At 42.2% G+C, this 11,438-nt stretch overlaps 1 protein-coding gene across 1 annotated transcript; it reads right to left on the reverse strand.

The window, feature by feature from the left end:
* Positions 1-753: 753 nt before the first annotated feature.
* Positions 754-8,824, reverse strand: EEF2 (eukaryotic translation elongation factor 2). The gene is made up of 15 exons (XM_075280901.1): positions 8,722-8,824; positions 7,257-7,471; positions 7,005-7,186; positions 6,688-6,899; positions 5,377-5,555; positions 5,181-5,286; positions 4,910-5,023; positions 4,690-4,828; positions 3,838-4,033; positions 3,497-3,755; positions 3,249-3,356; positions 2,768-3,121; positions 2,419-2,601; positions 2,198-2,330; positions 754-1,201 (listed from the first exon to the last, which is right to left on the reverse strand). Exons 1-15 carry the CDS (start codon positions 8,722-8,724, stop codon positions 1,008-1,010), a joined length of 2,577 nt encoding a protein of 858 aa, XP_075137002.1. The 5' UTR covers positions 8,725-8,824; the 3' UTR covers positions 754-1,007.
* Positions 8,825-11,438: the final 2,614 nt, after the last annotated feature.

Genomic DNA, 11,438 nt, shown 5'->3' on the forward strand with positions numbered 1-11,438 from the left:
TGTCATCTTTCTGTTCTTTTGCCCTTATCTATTGCCCTGTTAACTTTTTTCTTCTACTGTGATACTCTATTTACAGTAGAGAAATTCAAAGCTTTAATAACAATATTTAAGTTTGTTCCCAACTATGTTTAGGGAAAAGACAAAAACAGAACCATGCAGGTACCTAGTGCATTGCTGAAAGTAAGCAAACACCCAAACAAATGGAAAACTGCTCACCTATGTGGGTTGTGATCAAGTCACAACACACTTATTGATATGAACAGATATAACCTCCCTATAGAGTGGTAAATTGCTGGAATATCAGTCTCCAGGATGTATATACAGATTTTTTTTTTTTTTTTTTTTTAAAACCCTTACAGTTCTACATAGAAATCATCTGCGCTTACCAGAGGTAGTCTTGAAAAACACCCTTTGAGCCACAATGCATTTTGGGATTATCAAATCCCTTCCTCAGGTGTACAATGGCCAAGGTTACATATAACCTCCCATGTCACATTGCGAACATAAAACCGCATAAAAACCACCAAATCCTCCTATTAAACATTCAACTGAGCTGAATTTAGATTACATTAACACTTGCTGCCACATTACGCCATCAGTGTTATGACCCCTCTGTGCACGCTAGTTAGAATTAGCACCAGTATACCCTCCGTCATATCTTGTGCTTCTACTGCAAGCACAGGACAGTAAATTCACACCATATTTAAGCTGCATCCACTTTACAGAAGTCACATGTCAAGACAGACAACTAGCTCAAATACAAGTTTTATTAATGGCACCAATACAATGCTGATATTCATGCTGCAAAGGAACAGTATTCCCAGTGATGCTCAAGCAATCCCTATACTCCCAACTTGATAGTTTCAAACTAGGTTTAAATGTTACCCTTTTGTAAGTGTTAAGAGCACCAAGATGGGCCATAGAAAATCTTGACATTAAAGTGAGCAAACGTTTCATGTTTTAAAGTTAAGGTGTCAAGTCCAGATGATTCAGAATATGTAGAAAGCTCACAGCTTGTCCAAGAAGTTATCCAAAGCTGGAATACCCTCTTTAAGACCCTTTCGTTTACGGGTCTCTGCTACAACCTGGCATGGTCTAGTGGTGTTGTCAAAAGGATCACCAGGAAGAATCTGCCAGTGGTCAAACACACACTGAGGGAAGGCTTGGCCACCAGTATTGGATCGTAGATCAGCAGTGAAGCCTATGGAGAGGGGGGGGGAAAAAAAAAAAAAAAAGTTAGAGTGCATAGATGTTCTGGACACCAATTTTAAAAGAAAGGCTCTCAGGATATTCAGAGGTGGAAGAGTCACAAAACTGATCAGAAGGTTTAAAGTGTTAAAATATTTATATTAAGTTAGGCTAGATTCACACCTATGCACCCGATCTACATTTGATGTTTCAGTCCCCAAACATATATAATATATAATATATATATATATATATATATATATATATATATTTTTTTTTAATTTTTTTATTAAAACTGCAAAACACTGCAAGGAACTCTGCATTTTTGGGTGGAAATTCAGACCCAATTGGGGGGTCCACTGGCAGTAACCACTTAACCAGGTTAGCTTAATTTTTTTTAATGTCCCAAAGCAGACCCAAAGAATGGAAAGCTGAGCATCTAGTGTTAGCTGTCCATACAAGAATATAAGTTTTTTATATTAAGTTCCCTTAATCACCACAAGGTACTCCTTTCACCTGAAGGCAGAGTTTAGTGTCCAAAGAAAACTAAGCTTCGCCTTAAGACCAAATTAATCTGTTGAACATCCTACCCCAGGAACTGGTCAGAGCAGTAACAGCTTCACAAGAAGCTATTGATGCCTTTACTGCAGTAGTATTGCGGCGCATATATTTTACACGTTTCCTGTATGCTTCCCTACAGTTCTGCAGTTTTCCATTCCTTGGTTAACCATTATGTACATGCTTTTACTCTACTGCATGTTAACATTTTTAGAAACTGGTGTTAGGACTCATGTACATGACTGTGCTCACCAAAAATTGTCAGGAACAGGGATCACATGGAAGCTACCCATATACCGTACCAACAGCCTCAGCATAAATAAAAATGTGATCTTGAAAAAACCTCAGTCTAACATGAACCAGCAGAGTACAACAGCTCTAATACTATGCATGCAAGAAAAGTTTTAAATACAAAAAAAAAAAATCTGTAAGGTGAAGGGTGAAGACTCACCAAATGATTCATTGACAGGCAAATAAGCTTTAACAATAAACATTGGTGTGCCTGCAACTTGGGCCTCTTCAAACACATGTCCACGCTTCCTGTTCAAGACACCATAGATTCCTCCAACCACTTGTTCAGGGCACTTAAAATAGGAGCAAAAATGTTAATATAGGATTCTACACTTTCCTGGAAAAAAAAAACAAACCACAAACTCCCAAAAAACTACCAACCTGGATTTCTACAAGATAGATTGGCTCCATCAAGCGGGGTTGGGCTGTCAGTACACAAGCATAGAGGCAGCGACGGGCAGTGGGGATTATCTGTCCGCCACCTCTATGAATGGCATCGGCATGTAGAGTCACATCATGCACATCAAAACGAACAGCCCTCATGTTTTCCTCACAAAGGGCACCCTGAAATGGATTAACATTGTTAGAGAAGACTTCAGTGTTAACTTAGTTTGTTAATTTCACTAAAAGTTATGCAACACAAAATCAGTTCAATAATCACTGTTTTCTTGCTTAAAGTCTACACACCAAATACCTAAAGGATATAAAGAGGTTTTCACATGATACATACCTCCTTTGTTGCCCATTGGAAACCAGCCACTACACTGTCCTTTATTTCATTCAGGTACTGGACACCTTTTGTGACATCAGTGAGGATGTTTGGCCCAGTTCCATCAGGACCAAAGCACCAGATCTTTCTTGCTTCGGTGACATCCCATTCATATTTCTCAGCCAGATAACGTGCCCTTGTCTTAAGCTCTTGCCGTGCCGACACATCACCCTTGTCAATATCCTCAGCTAAACCATCAGGGAAAGGACGAGCCTTCATGTAGAGACGGTTGTGCTTGTTAGGAGACTTTGACAAGCACAACTGGTTAGATTCCTCACTCACTGTCTCACGGTAGGACACAACAGGATCAGATTTCTAAGAAGAATTGAAATTTTATCATAAATATGACACTTTTCCCATTAAAGTGAGAGCTATTTAGTACAAGATATAGCCAGCAATGTTTCAGCTCTAGCTGTTTTTGTTTTTTTTTTTTTTTTATTACCTTAATTGGAATGCAAGCATGGTCTTCTTCAAGATCTTTCAGACAGATTTCCAAGTGCAGCTCACCAGCTCCAGCAATAATATGTTCTCCAGACTCCTCAATGATGCACTGTGGGGAGAAAGGAGTGTTAAGCATGTTTGTTTAGTTAGTAAAACAAGGTTAGCAAAATATTCATTGGAGAATTGAAGTTTCAAGTTCACATTACCAGTTATCTATAAACAAGTTATTCCCTGGAATCAAATGCTTACCTGTACCATAGGATCAGATTTTGCCAGACGCTTCAAGCCTTCTACAAGCTTGGGCAAATCAGCAGGGTTCTTTGCTTCCACAGCAACACGCACAACAGGGCTCACACTGAACTTCATAACACGCATGTTGTGTGCATGCTCAAAGGTGGTGATTGTGCCAGTCTTCACCAAAAACTGGTCCACGCCAACCAAACCAACAATGTTACCGCAAGGAACATCTTCGATGGGCTCTACGTAACGCCCCATCATAAGGATAGTTCTAAAAATAAATAAAATATATAAATAAGAAAGCTTTCAAAGCATCAAATGTTTAACATTAGTTAGCTGTTTATAAGACCCACCTCTGAATGGGCTTCAGGTAAAGATCCTCTTTCTTGCCAGGTGTAAAATTTGGTCCCATAATTCTAACTTTGAGGCCAGTAGACACAACACCAGAGAACACTCGTCCAAAAGCATAGAATCTACCCTTATCAGTTGTGGGCACCATCTTGGATATGTACATCATCAGTGGTCCTTTAGGATCACAGTTCTTGATGCCTTGGGGGGGGAAAAAAAAAAAAAAAAAAAAAAAAAAAAGGTTAGCTATAAGGAAATCTTTACACATTCCTGCCACAGGCTTTTCAGTTTCTGATTTTTTATTTTTTTTTTTGACTGCCTTTCAAAACCCATAGTGATGCCCCTGAGAAATTTCAAGTGTTGCCCCAAAACTAAAACACCTGCCTATACCATCTAAATCCTGGTACATTTCTGGAGCCTGTTCTTTGAATGAACTAAACACCAGTGTTCATTAGTTGAAGTATATTGTGCTGCACTTACTCTTCCTAGAGATATTTTCTAGTAGACACAGATATTTGTCACTGCTGTTGTACAGGTATTGCGCATTAATGTTGTACAGCAGTGGTATTTAAGGCATTCCCTGGTAGTACTTCTCTGCTGGTGCATTCCCAGTATCAGTTTGATGAATGCCTCACCAGTAAGTAAAAAATATGCAAATCTAATCTCCTGGATGGAATTAGGAGAACATGTAGGCGAACACTCCCTAATGTGGACGAGTGCCCCCATCACCAGTAAGTGTGAGATGCACTGTTTATGGGGGTTTATCAGCTAAATCTCTAGCATTAAGCAGGTATAACAATGCAGAATACTGTACTATACAAGTTTATCAAGTTGTTCAGGAAGCATTGAAAACATACCCATTGCAGCTTCATCATCAGGAGGTCCCTCATATAGAAGCTCACATCGGTACTTCTGAGCAGTCACAGGAGAAGGCAGATGGATGGTGATCATTTGAAGAAGAGCTTCACCAGCTGGAAGCCAGCGTCTCATGACTGCCTAGGTTTACAATTATAGGTGTATAGTTTAAGCTTTTCCAGGAACACAAATTGCTTTACTGTGTACATTGTTAAAATTTACCTTAAGCAAAGGCTTGCCCTCCTTATCCTTATCTTCAGTGTCTAGTTTAATGTCCAATTTTGTAATCAGTTTCGCAGTCTCATCTTTCTTGAAGTTCATGATTGCATCAAAAACCTGAAAAGTACCAGAAGTTATTTGAAAGCAATAGATTATAAAATGTAACCCTTAAGTACTATAATACATATTATAATACACCATGATAGTACTTTAGGGTTAAGGTGAAAGTGTTTAATCATTGCCTCCACTATAGCACCCCCACACTCAAACACACCTTGAAAATTGGGTCCAGGACAAGTTGACAGAATGTTCTAGGCAGCTTTTTGCCATCGGCGTTGGTGGCGGTTTTAGAGAATTTGCCATTAGCTGGGTCAAAATACCTGTGAGGAAAGGATGACATGTAATATATATATGCTCAAGACTAAACAGTTCCAACCTTGCATTAAATGTTTGATCAGATCATTTATTACCTGTCACCCCACAGCTTTTTCATCATATCCTCCACTTTCTTTGCCCGATCTGCTGGAGACAACTGCCCTTCTCCCTTTGCAGCAAACTTTGCTACATACATTTCAGCAAACTGCTTTAGGGTAAAGGCCCAGCCATGCAACCCTGAACCAAATCCAACAGTGCCAAGAACTGGATCAATCTAAAAAAACAAAACCAAATAATTTTATATAAACATCATACATATGCAAGGCCACTATCATTAAGCATGTGGTTTAAAAACAAACAACTTTAGTGTACTATGTCAGAATCCTAAAATTCTACCTTACAATATGGTTAGTACTCAAGTTTGCTCCTCCAGTACCGAAAACAAGGTACTGCATTTGGCTCGGAATTTTCTTTTTTTATTGCCCTGTACCAGCCCATATCTTAGAGTGACACTTTCTGAATGACAGGTGTGAAACACTCCATCTTACTTACTCTGGTGTCAATATCTTTAGCACAGTAATGTCAGCACTTTAAAGGGGCTCTATTAAAAAAGCACATCCCCCATTGAAAACTTTATAAAGGCTATACTACCATCTTTGGCTCAGTCCTCAACACCACCTTTTTTTAATAAATCGCTTCTCCCTCCCCCTACCATCTATGCAAAGGAGACAGACAGCACAAGGGCAGTCTACCTGTGCTCCAAGCACAGCTTCATGACTCGAATGTTACCTTTGGGCTGTTGCATCATGCCATCTGCAATGTGTCCTGGTTCTCTGGCTGCCAGCTTTATTCCTATACGAGCTAGGAGGACCAGGACATTGCAGAGGGTGTGACGCAATGGCCCAGGAGGTGGCATTCAAGTCATGACAAATCTGTGCTCAGAGCAGACAATTTTGGAAGTTACAGCATGTCAATTATATCTAAGGAAATGTTGTGGTTTCCCTATAGATCTAATTGAAGCAGAGAGTCTGAAAAGGAAGCCTCTTTTCTGTGCAAGGTATTACAATTTGTTGTTGCTGCTGCAGCTTTTCCAAGCAGCGCATTTTTTTTGCTGTGGGACACCACATGGGGTTTTAACCTCAAACCTCTAGACATCAGTAGAGGGAGCATATAAAGTCCTCACGTTCAATACATGACTACATGCAATAAAAACAAAGCCATAGGCAGTTTGTAGAAGATGCTGGCCTAGAGGCAGGAGGACTTAAGGATTCAAGTCAATTGAATTCTTTTGGGGCCAAGATAAATTTAAGAGTCAAATTGTTTTTCCTTACGTGCCATTTTAATTGCCATATGAAGGCCTAAGACTTAAATCTAGTCACTCAGCCTTCTATATGGTTACCACTTACCATTATGTTACCCATTGGGCCAGTTTCTCCCTCACCATAAGTGGAAATGATTACGTTAACATTTTCAACAATGCGTTGAAATGTCTGGTACAGCTCCTCTGTTTCCAGCTGGAGTTCCAGAAGAGCACGGTCCATCTTGTTCATCATCAACACAGGACGAATGCGCTCAGCGATAGCCTGACGGAGTACAGTCTCAGTTTGTACACACACCCCTAATGTGAAAAATTAACAAAATATATATATTAAGATATATAAATTCATGAGCAAAGCTTTCAAAAAGTCTGTAAAAGTTTACTTATGAAGAAGCAAAGACTCACCAGAGACACAATCCACAACAACTAAAGCTCCATCAGTTACACGTAGAGCAGCAGTCACTTCAGAGGAGAAGTCAACATGGCCAGGAGAGTCAATCAGGTTGATGAGAAAACCAGAACCATCTTTACTTTGCTTGATGAAGGCCAAGTCATTCTCAGAAAGCTCGTAGAACAGGGAGATTGCACTATAAAACAAAAGGATTATTAGCACATTTACAGTTTTAAAAACAAGTTTCCCCATTTACTGACACTTACGTTGATTTGATGGTGATGCAGCGCTCCTGCTCATCCTTTCGAGTGTCAGTAAAGCGAGTTTCACCAGCACGAGCAGAGGCAATAATGCCAGCTTTACACACCAGAGAGTCTGTCAGAGTGGACTTTCCATGATCCACATGGGCAATGACAGACATATTGCGGATATTTGCCTTTTTGTCCATGATGGCACGTATCTGGTCGACCGTGAAGTTCACCTGATAGAAAAATAGAAAAGCAAAGAGTGTTGAGGAGGGTCTATCTAAATTATATTAACATGGATGATGTGTAAAGTTACAAGCTTAGTGTGTATGGGTATTCAGTGGGTGCAGTACAATACTAAGCTGTTATCAAAAGTGTTGGCTACACAGGTACTGTATAAGTGATATAGCTTATACTAATACGCTAGAAAAGGTTAATATTTAAAAAGGCATTTTCCAAGGTCACAAGAGTCAACCTTAGCTTCCAAAGGATCTTTTGTTTACTTGGCTTACATTCTGTCTACTCAAGTGACAACTGCTAGTCTTTTCTTCTACACCGTGAAGCCAGTGAGTCACCTGCCACTGTTAGGGTGGGATACAGCCTCCACTGGCCTGTGTGTGACATCAGTATGCTGTGGTAAAGTGGGGAAAACCTGAGTAACAGGCAAGAATCAGCTATATAAGATAGTGCTACTATCTCATCTAAGCAAGTCAGGCAAGATGATAAAACCATAGTCTACACCATCAGCAGTTACACCCTTATGACCGGCACTCTGGGAGGAGAGTTCCAGCTCTCTAGCTGCTGTGGAGTACAGTGCAACATGCAGGTTCTATTCTTAAAGTTACCCACTGAAGTGAATGCTGGGAATTGTAATTACACAGATAGAGGGCCATAGACTGCTGATATCGGATTACAGAACTTGGGGAGGAAATAGTTAATAGATCACATGATCAGCCCCAAGACACCTTGGCTCGTTTTGATAAGCAAGATTTCCACAAGTCCTAGAGATCAGAGCCTTATGCTGAGTGGGTTACAGGGACACATGGAAAGACCTGCCTTCCACTTGTGTGTGCCGCCATAGCACTGTACAACAGCAGCCCATCCAGCCGCACACAAACAGCTGTCACGTCACCGACAATCCAGGAAGGACAGGCAGACACTAGAAAAAACGGCAGCGTCATAGCGGCCTCGGGACACCGAGCCATTAGGTAAGACGGCACCGCACCAGGCCTGCCAGCTACCAGGCTATTCATCCACCATCCTCCACTGCGCGAGCACCAGAGGGAAGAGAGCTCGCTATAGGGGAGCGCCTGAAAAGCGAGCAGCCGTCCTCACGAGAGGGCGCACCATAATGGCTCCACAGGCCGCGGTTATTGTTTAGCGCTGACTTCATGAGAAAAACTCCAAATGGCCAAACTAGTCATCGGCCACGGCTCCCAGTACAGGCCACGGCTCAGGTAACACTGGGCTCGGGGCTACCGCTTACCATTTTGGCGGATGGCGATGGATTCTCTTCACGGGAAAGAAAAAAGCCGGAGCGGACTATCTGCCTCTCAGCAGACAAACAGGCGGAAGAGAACGCTGACGTCAACAGCACGCTTTATATAGGACTAGCGCCGGGTCTCCCACGTGACTGCCCCTTGCGTCTGTGGGTGGCGGTTGGATGTGATAGGCGGCTTTCTTCAGGACAGGAAACCGGTGACGTATGTGGTACCGCCGCCATTTTTGTGTCGTTCACACGTGTCGTTTTTGATACGGTACATTTCCTAATAGAGAAACCCTAGCCTATCCTAAGAATGCTAAAGGACCTGCAGTCCAATGGAGTTTTTTTTGGGTTTTGTGTTTTATTAAACATAACAATGGTTTATTTTTATCTATTTATATTTTTATAGCGCCAATGTATTTTAAAGTGCTTTTCAGGTGCCTAGTCGTTTTTATTGATGACCTATCTGCAGTGGCGCTCACTGAGAGCCGATTCCATTTTACAACCTTTATGACGTATGTCACATGACCTTTTCGCAGCTCAGCCCCATTCAATTAAACACAGCCACTTTACAAATATGTATGGCACTGTGCTGGCTATATACTGCAGAGGTTGCAGCGCTCACATGAATGCTGATCAGCTGTGGACTCCTGGTAATCTATAATTGCCCCCTACATAAGTGAGTTTTCAGCAGAAGGACCGGGTCCCTCTGCCCACTTGGATTTAGCCTGCTCTATATAAGGATGCCAACTCCTAGTGGGATTAAAGGACCAGGTCCCTTTGCCCACTAGAGCTAGCTAGTGGTGAGCAGATGGACATGGTCCGCCCCTGGCCACTTGGATTTAGCGTGCTGCATATAAGGATTCTAAATCCTAGTGGGCTAAAGGACCAGGTCCCTCTGCTCTCTATGAATATGTAGCTTTAAACAGAGGGACCAGGTCACTATGCCCACTTGTATTTAGCTGCCTCTATATAAGAGTAATAAATCATAGCGGGCTAAAGGATGAGGTCCTTTAGCCAAGGGATAGCTAGTTTTGAGCAGATGGACCAGGTTCCTCTGGCCACTTGGATTTAGCTCACTCTATTTAAGAATACTAAATCTTACAAGGGTTAAAGAGGATGATTAGGAATTGTTTTTATTTTAAGTATGCCAGGGGCTCCTGTGTCTTCCCGGGGCGGTCCAGTCTGTATGTCTGGCATCTTCTCACGGGTCTCTTCCCGAGTTCCACTTAAACCACTGTGGCCAATCAGCAGTCTCAGCAGGTCTCAGGAAGAGATCGGTAATGTCACAGCTAGTGACATTGCATGCCCTGCTCTGAGGCCATTGATTGGCCTCAGCGGTCACGTGTGGCTGGGACTTCCGCCACACATCAACACTGGACCGAGAAGACCGGGCTGTGGAAAGGGGAGTATGAATTTTTAAAAGGGATTCTACCATTAAAATCACATTTTTTCTCGATAACACGTAGGAATAGCCTTAAGAAAGGCTATTGTTCTCCTACCTTTAGATGTTTTCACGCCGCAATTCGGTAGAAATTCCGTTTTTGTCTGTATGCAAATGAGTTCTCTCACAGCACTGGGGGCGGGCCCCAGTGCTCAAACAGCACTGGGGGAGTCCCCAATGCTGCAAGAGAACTCTCCAGCGCCGCCTCCATCTTCTTCTGGAACGCCCTCTCTGTGCGTCTTCTTCCGAAGCTGGGTTCAAACTTCTAGGCCTCCACCTGAATTATCATCTGATTTTTGTTAATTTTTAAAATGTCTGGTTTTCTTGGATACACAAAGGATGGCGCTGGACCAGAAGGATGAAAAAAAGTCAATTCTACGTCTTCATTTTCACAATCTTTGGAGAGTACAGTAGCAGCCACCAGCGCGGATCATATTCACAGGTCACATAACCACCTATGTCATCAATTGCGAATCTTGTGCCGCCTTCTACCACTTCATGGACTTCACTGTCATTGCTGAATGAGAATATCCTATTTTTATTTGTTTCACTACATGGAATGAAAGTGTGGTATTGCTGAGTCCCTTTCATGGGTTCTGCTTCCTGTAACTGATGGTTTAACAAACTCTCCTCCTCTTCATAGTCCAGGTTTTTACAATACGTGAACCCGATGTTAAGAATATTTTTCTCACTCCATTTGAAAAGTTGCATGGGTGTTAAGATTTGGTCTGAATATGGCCTCTGGAGGCTAGTATCTGCAGTGGGCAGATACTTCACATGATTGACATAGCTGCTGAGCTGTCATCTGCTCTGCATTTACGGTCTACCCCTGTTCATCCTCAGGTTGAGCCCTAAGGGCTCGTTCACATCTGCGTTGTGGTGTCCGTACTGCAGGTTTCCGTTTCCTGCCTAAAACAGAGGCAGGAGACGGAAACCTGCAGGAGTCTTTATCACCCATACATTTGAATGGGTGAGAGAGATGTCCGGCCGTGAGTGGCGGTGAGCGTTTTGCGCTCTCCGCCGTGAAACCGGGTTTTATAATCCGGACACAGAGTCGGACATGCAGTACTCTATGCCCGGATAAAAAAATCCGGTTTCGTGGTGGAGAGCATAAAACGCTCACCGCCGCTCACTGGCATGCAGAAGACGGAAAGCACAGAACGGAAAGAAGAACGTAGGTGTGAACCTAGCGTAACAAAGCTTTCTCCTCTGTCTTCTCCTGCTTCAAACTGTAACATTAAACAATACAGTAATACCTAAAAATCATAGATTGTTT

This window comes from Leptodactylus fuscus, chromosome 1 (assembly GCF_031893055.1).
Source record: "Leptodactylus fuscus isolate aLepFus1 chromosome 1, aLepFus1.hap2, whole genome shotgun sequence".
Classification (NCBI taxonomy): Eukaryota; Metazoa; Chordata; class Amphibia; order Anura; family Leptodactylidae; genus Leptodactylus; species Leptodactylus fuscus.

Excerpts from the sequence above, each read along its gene's own strand:
- EEF2 (XM_075280901.1), bottom strand. Across the intron at positions 3,122-3,248 it reads ATGCTTGCATTCCAATTAAG|AAATCTGATCCTGTTGTGTC; the intron begins GTAATAAAAAAA and ends AATTCTTCTTAG. Across the intron at positions 2,331-2,418 it reads TCTATCTTGTAGAAATCCAG|TGCCCTGAACAAGTGGTTGG; the intron begins GTTGGTAGTTTT and ends TCCTATTTTAAG.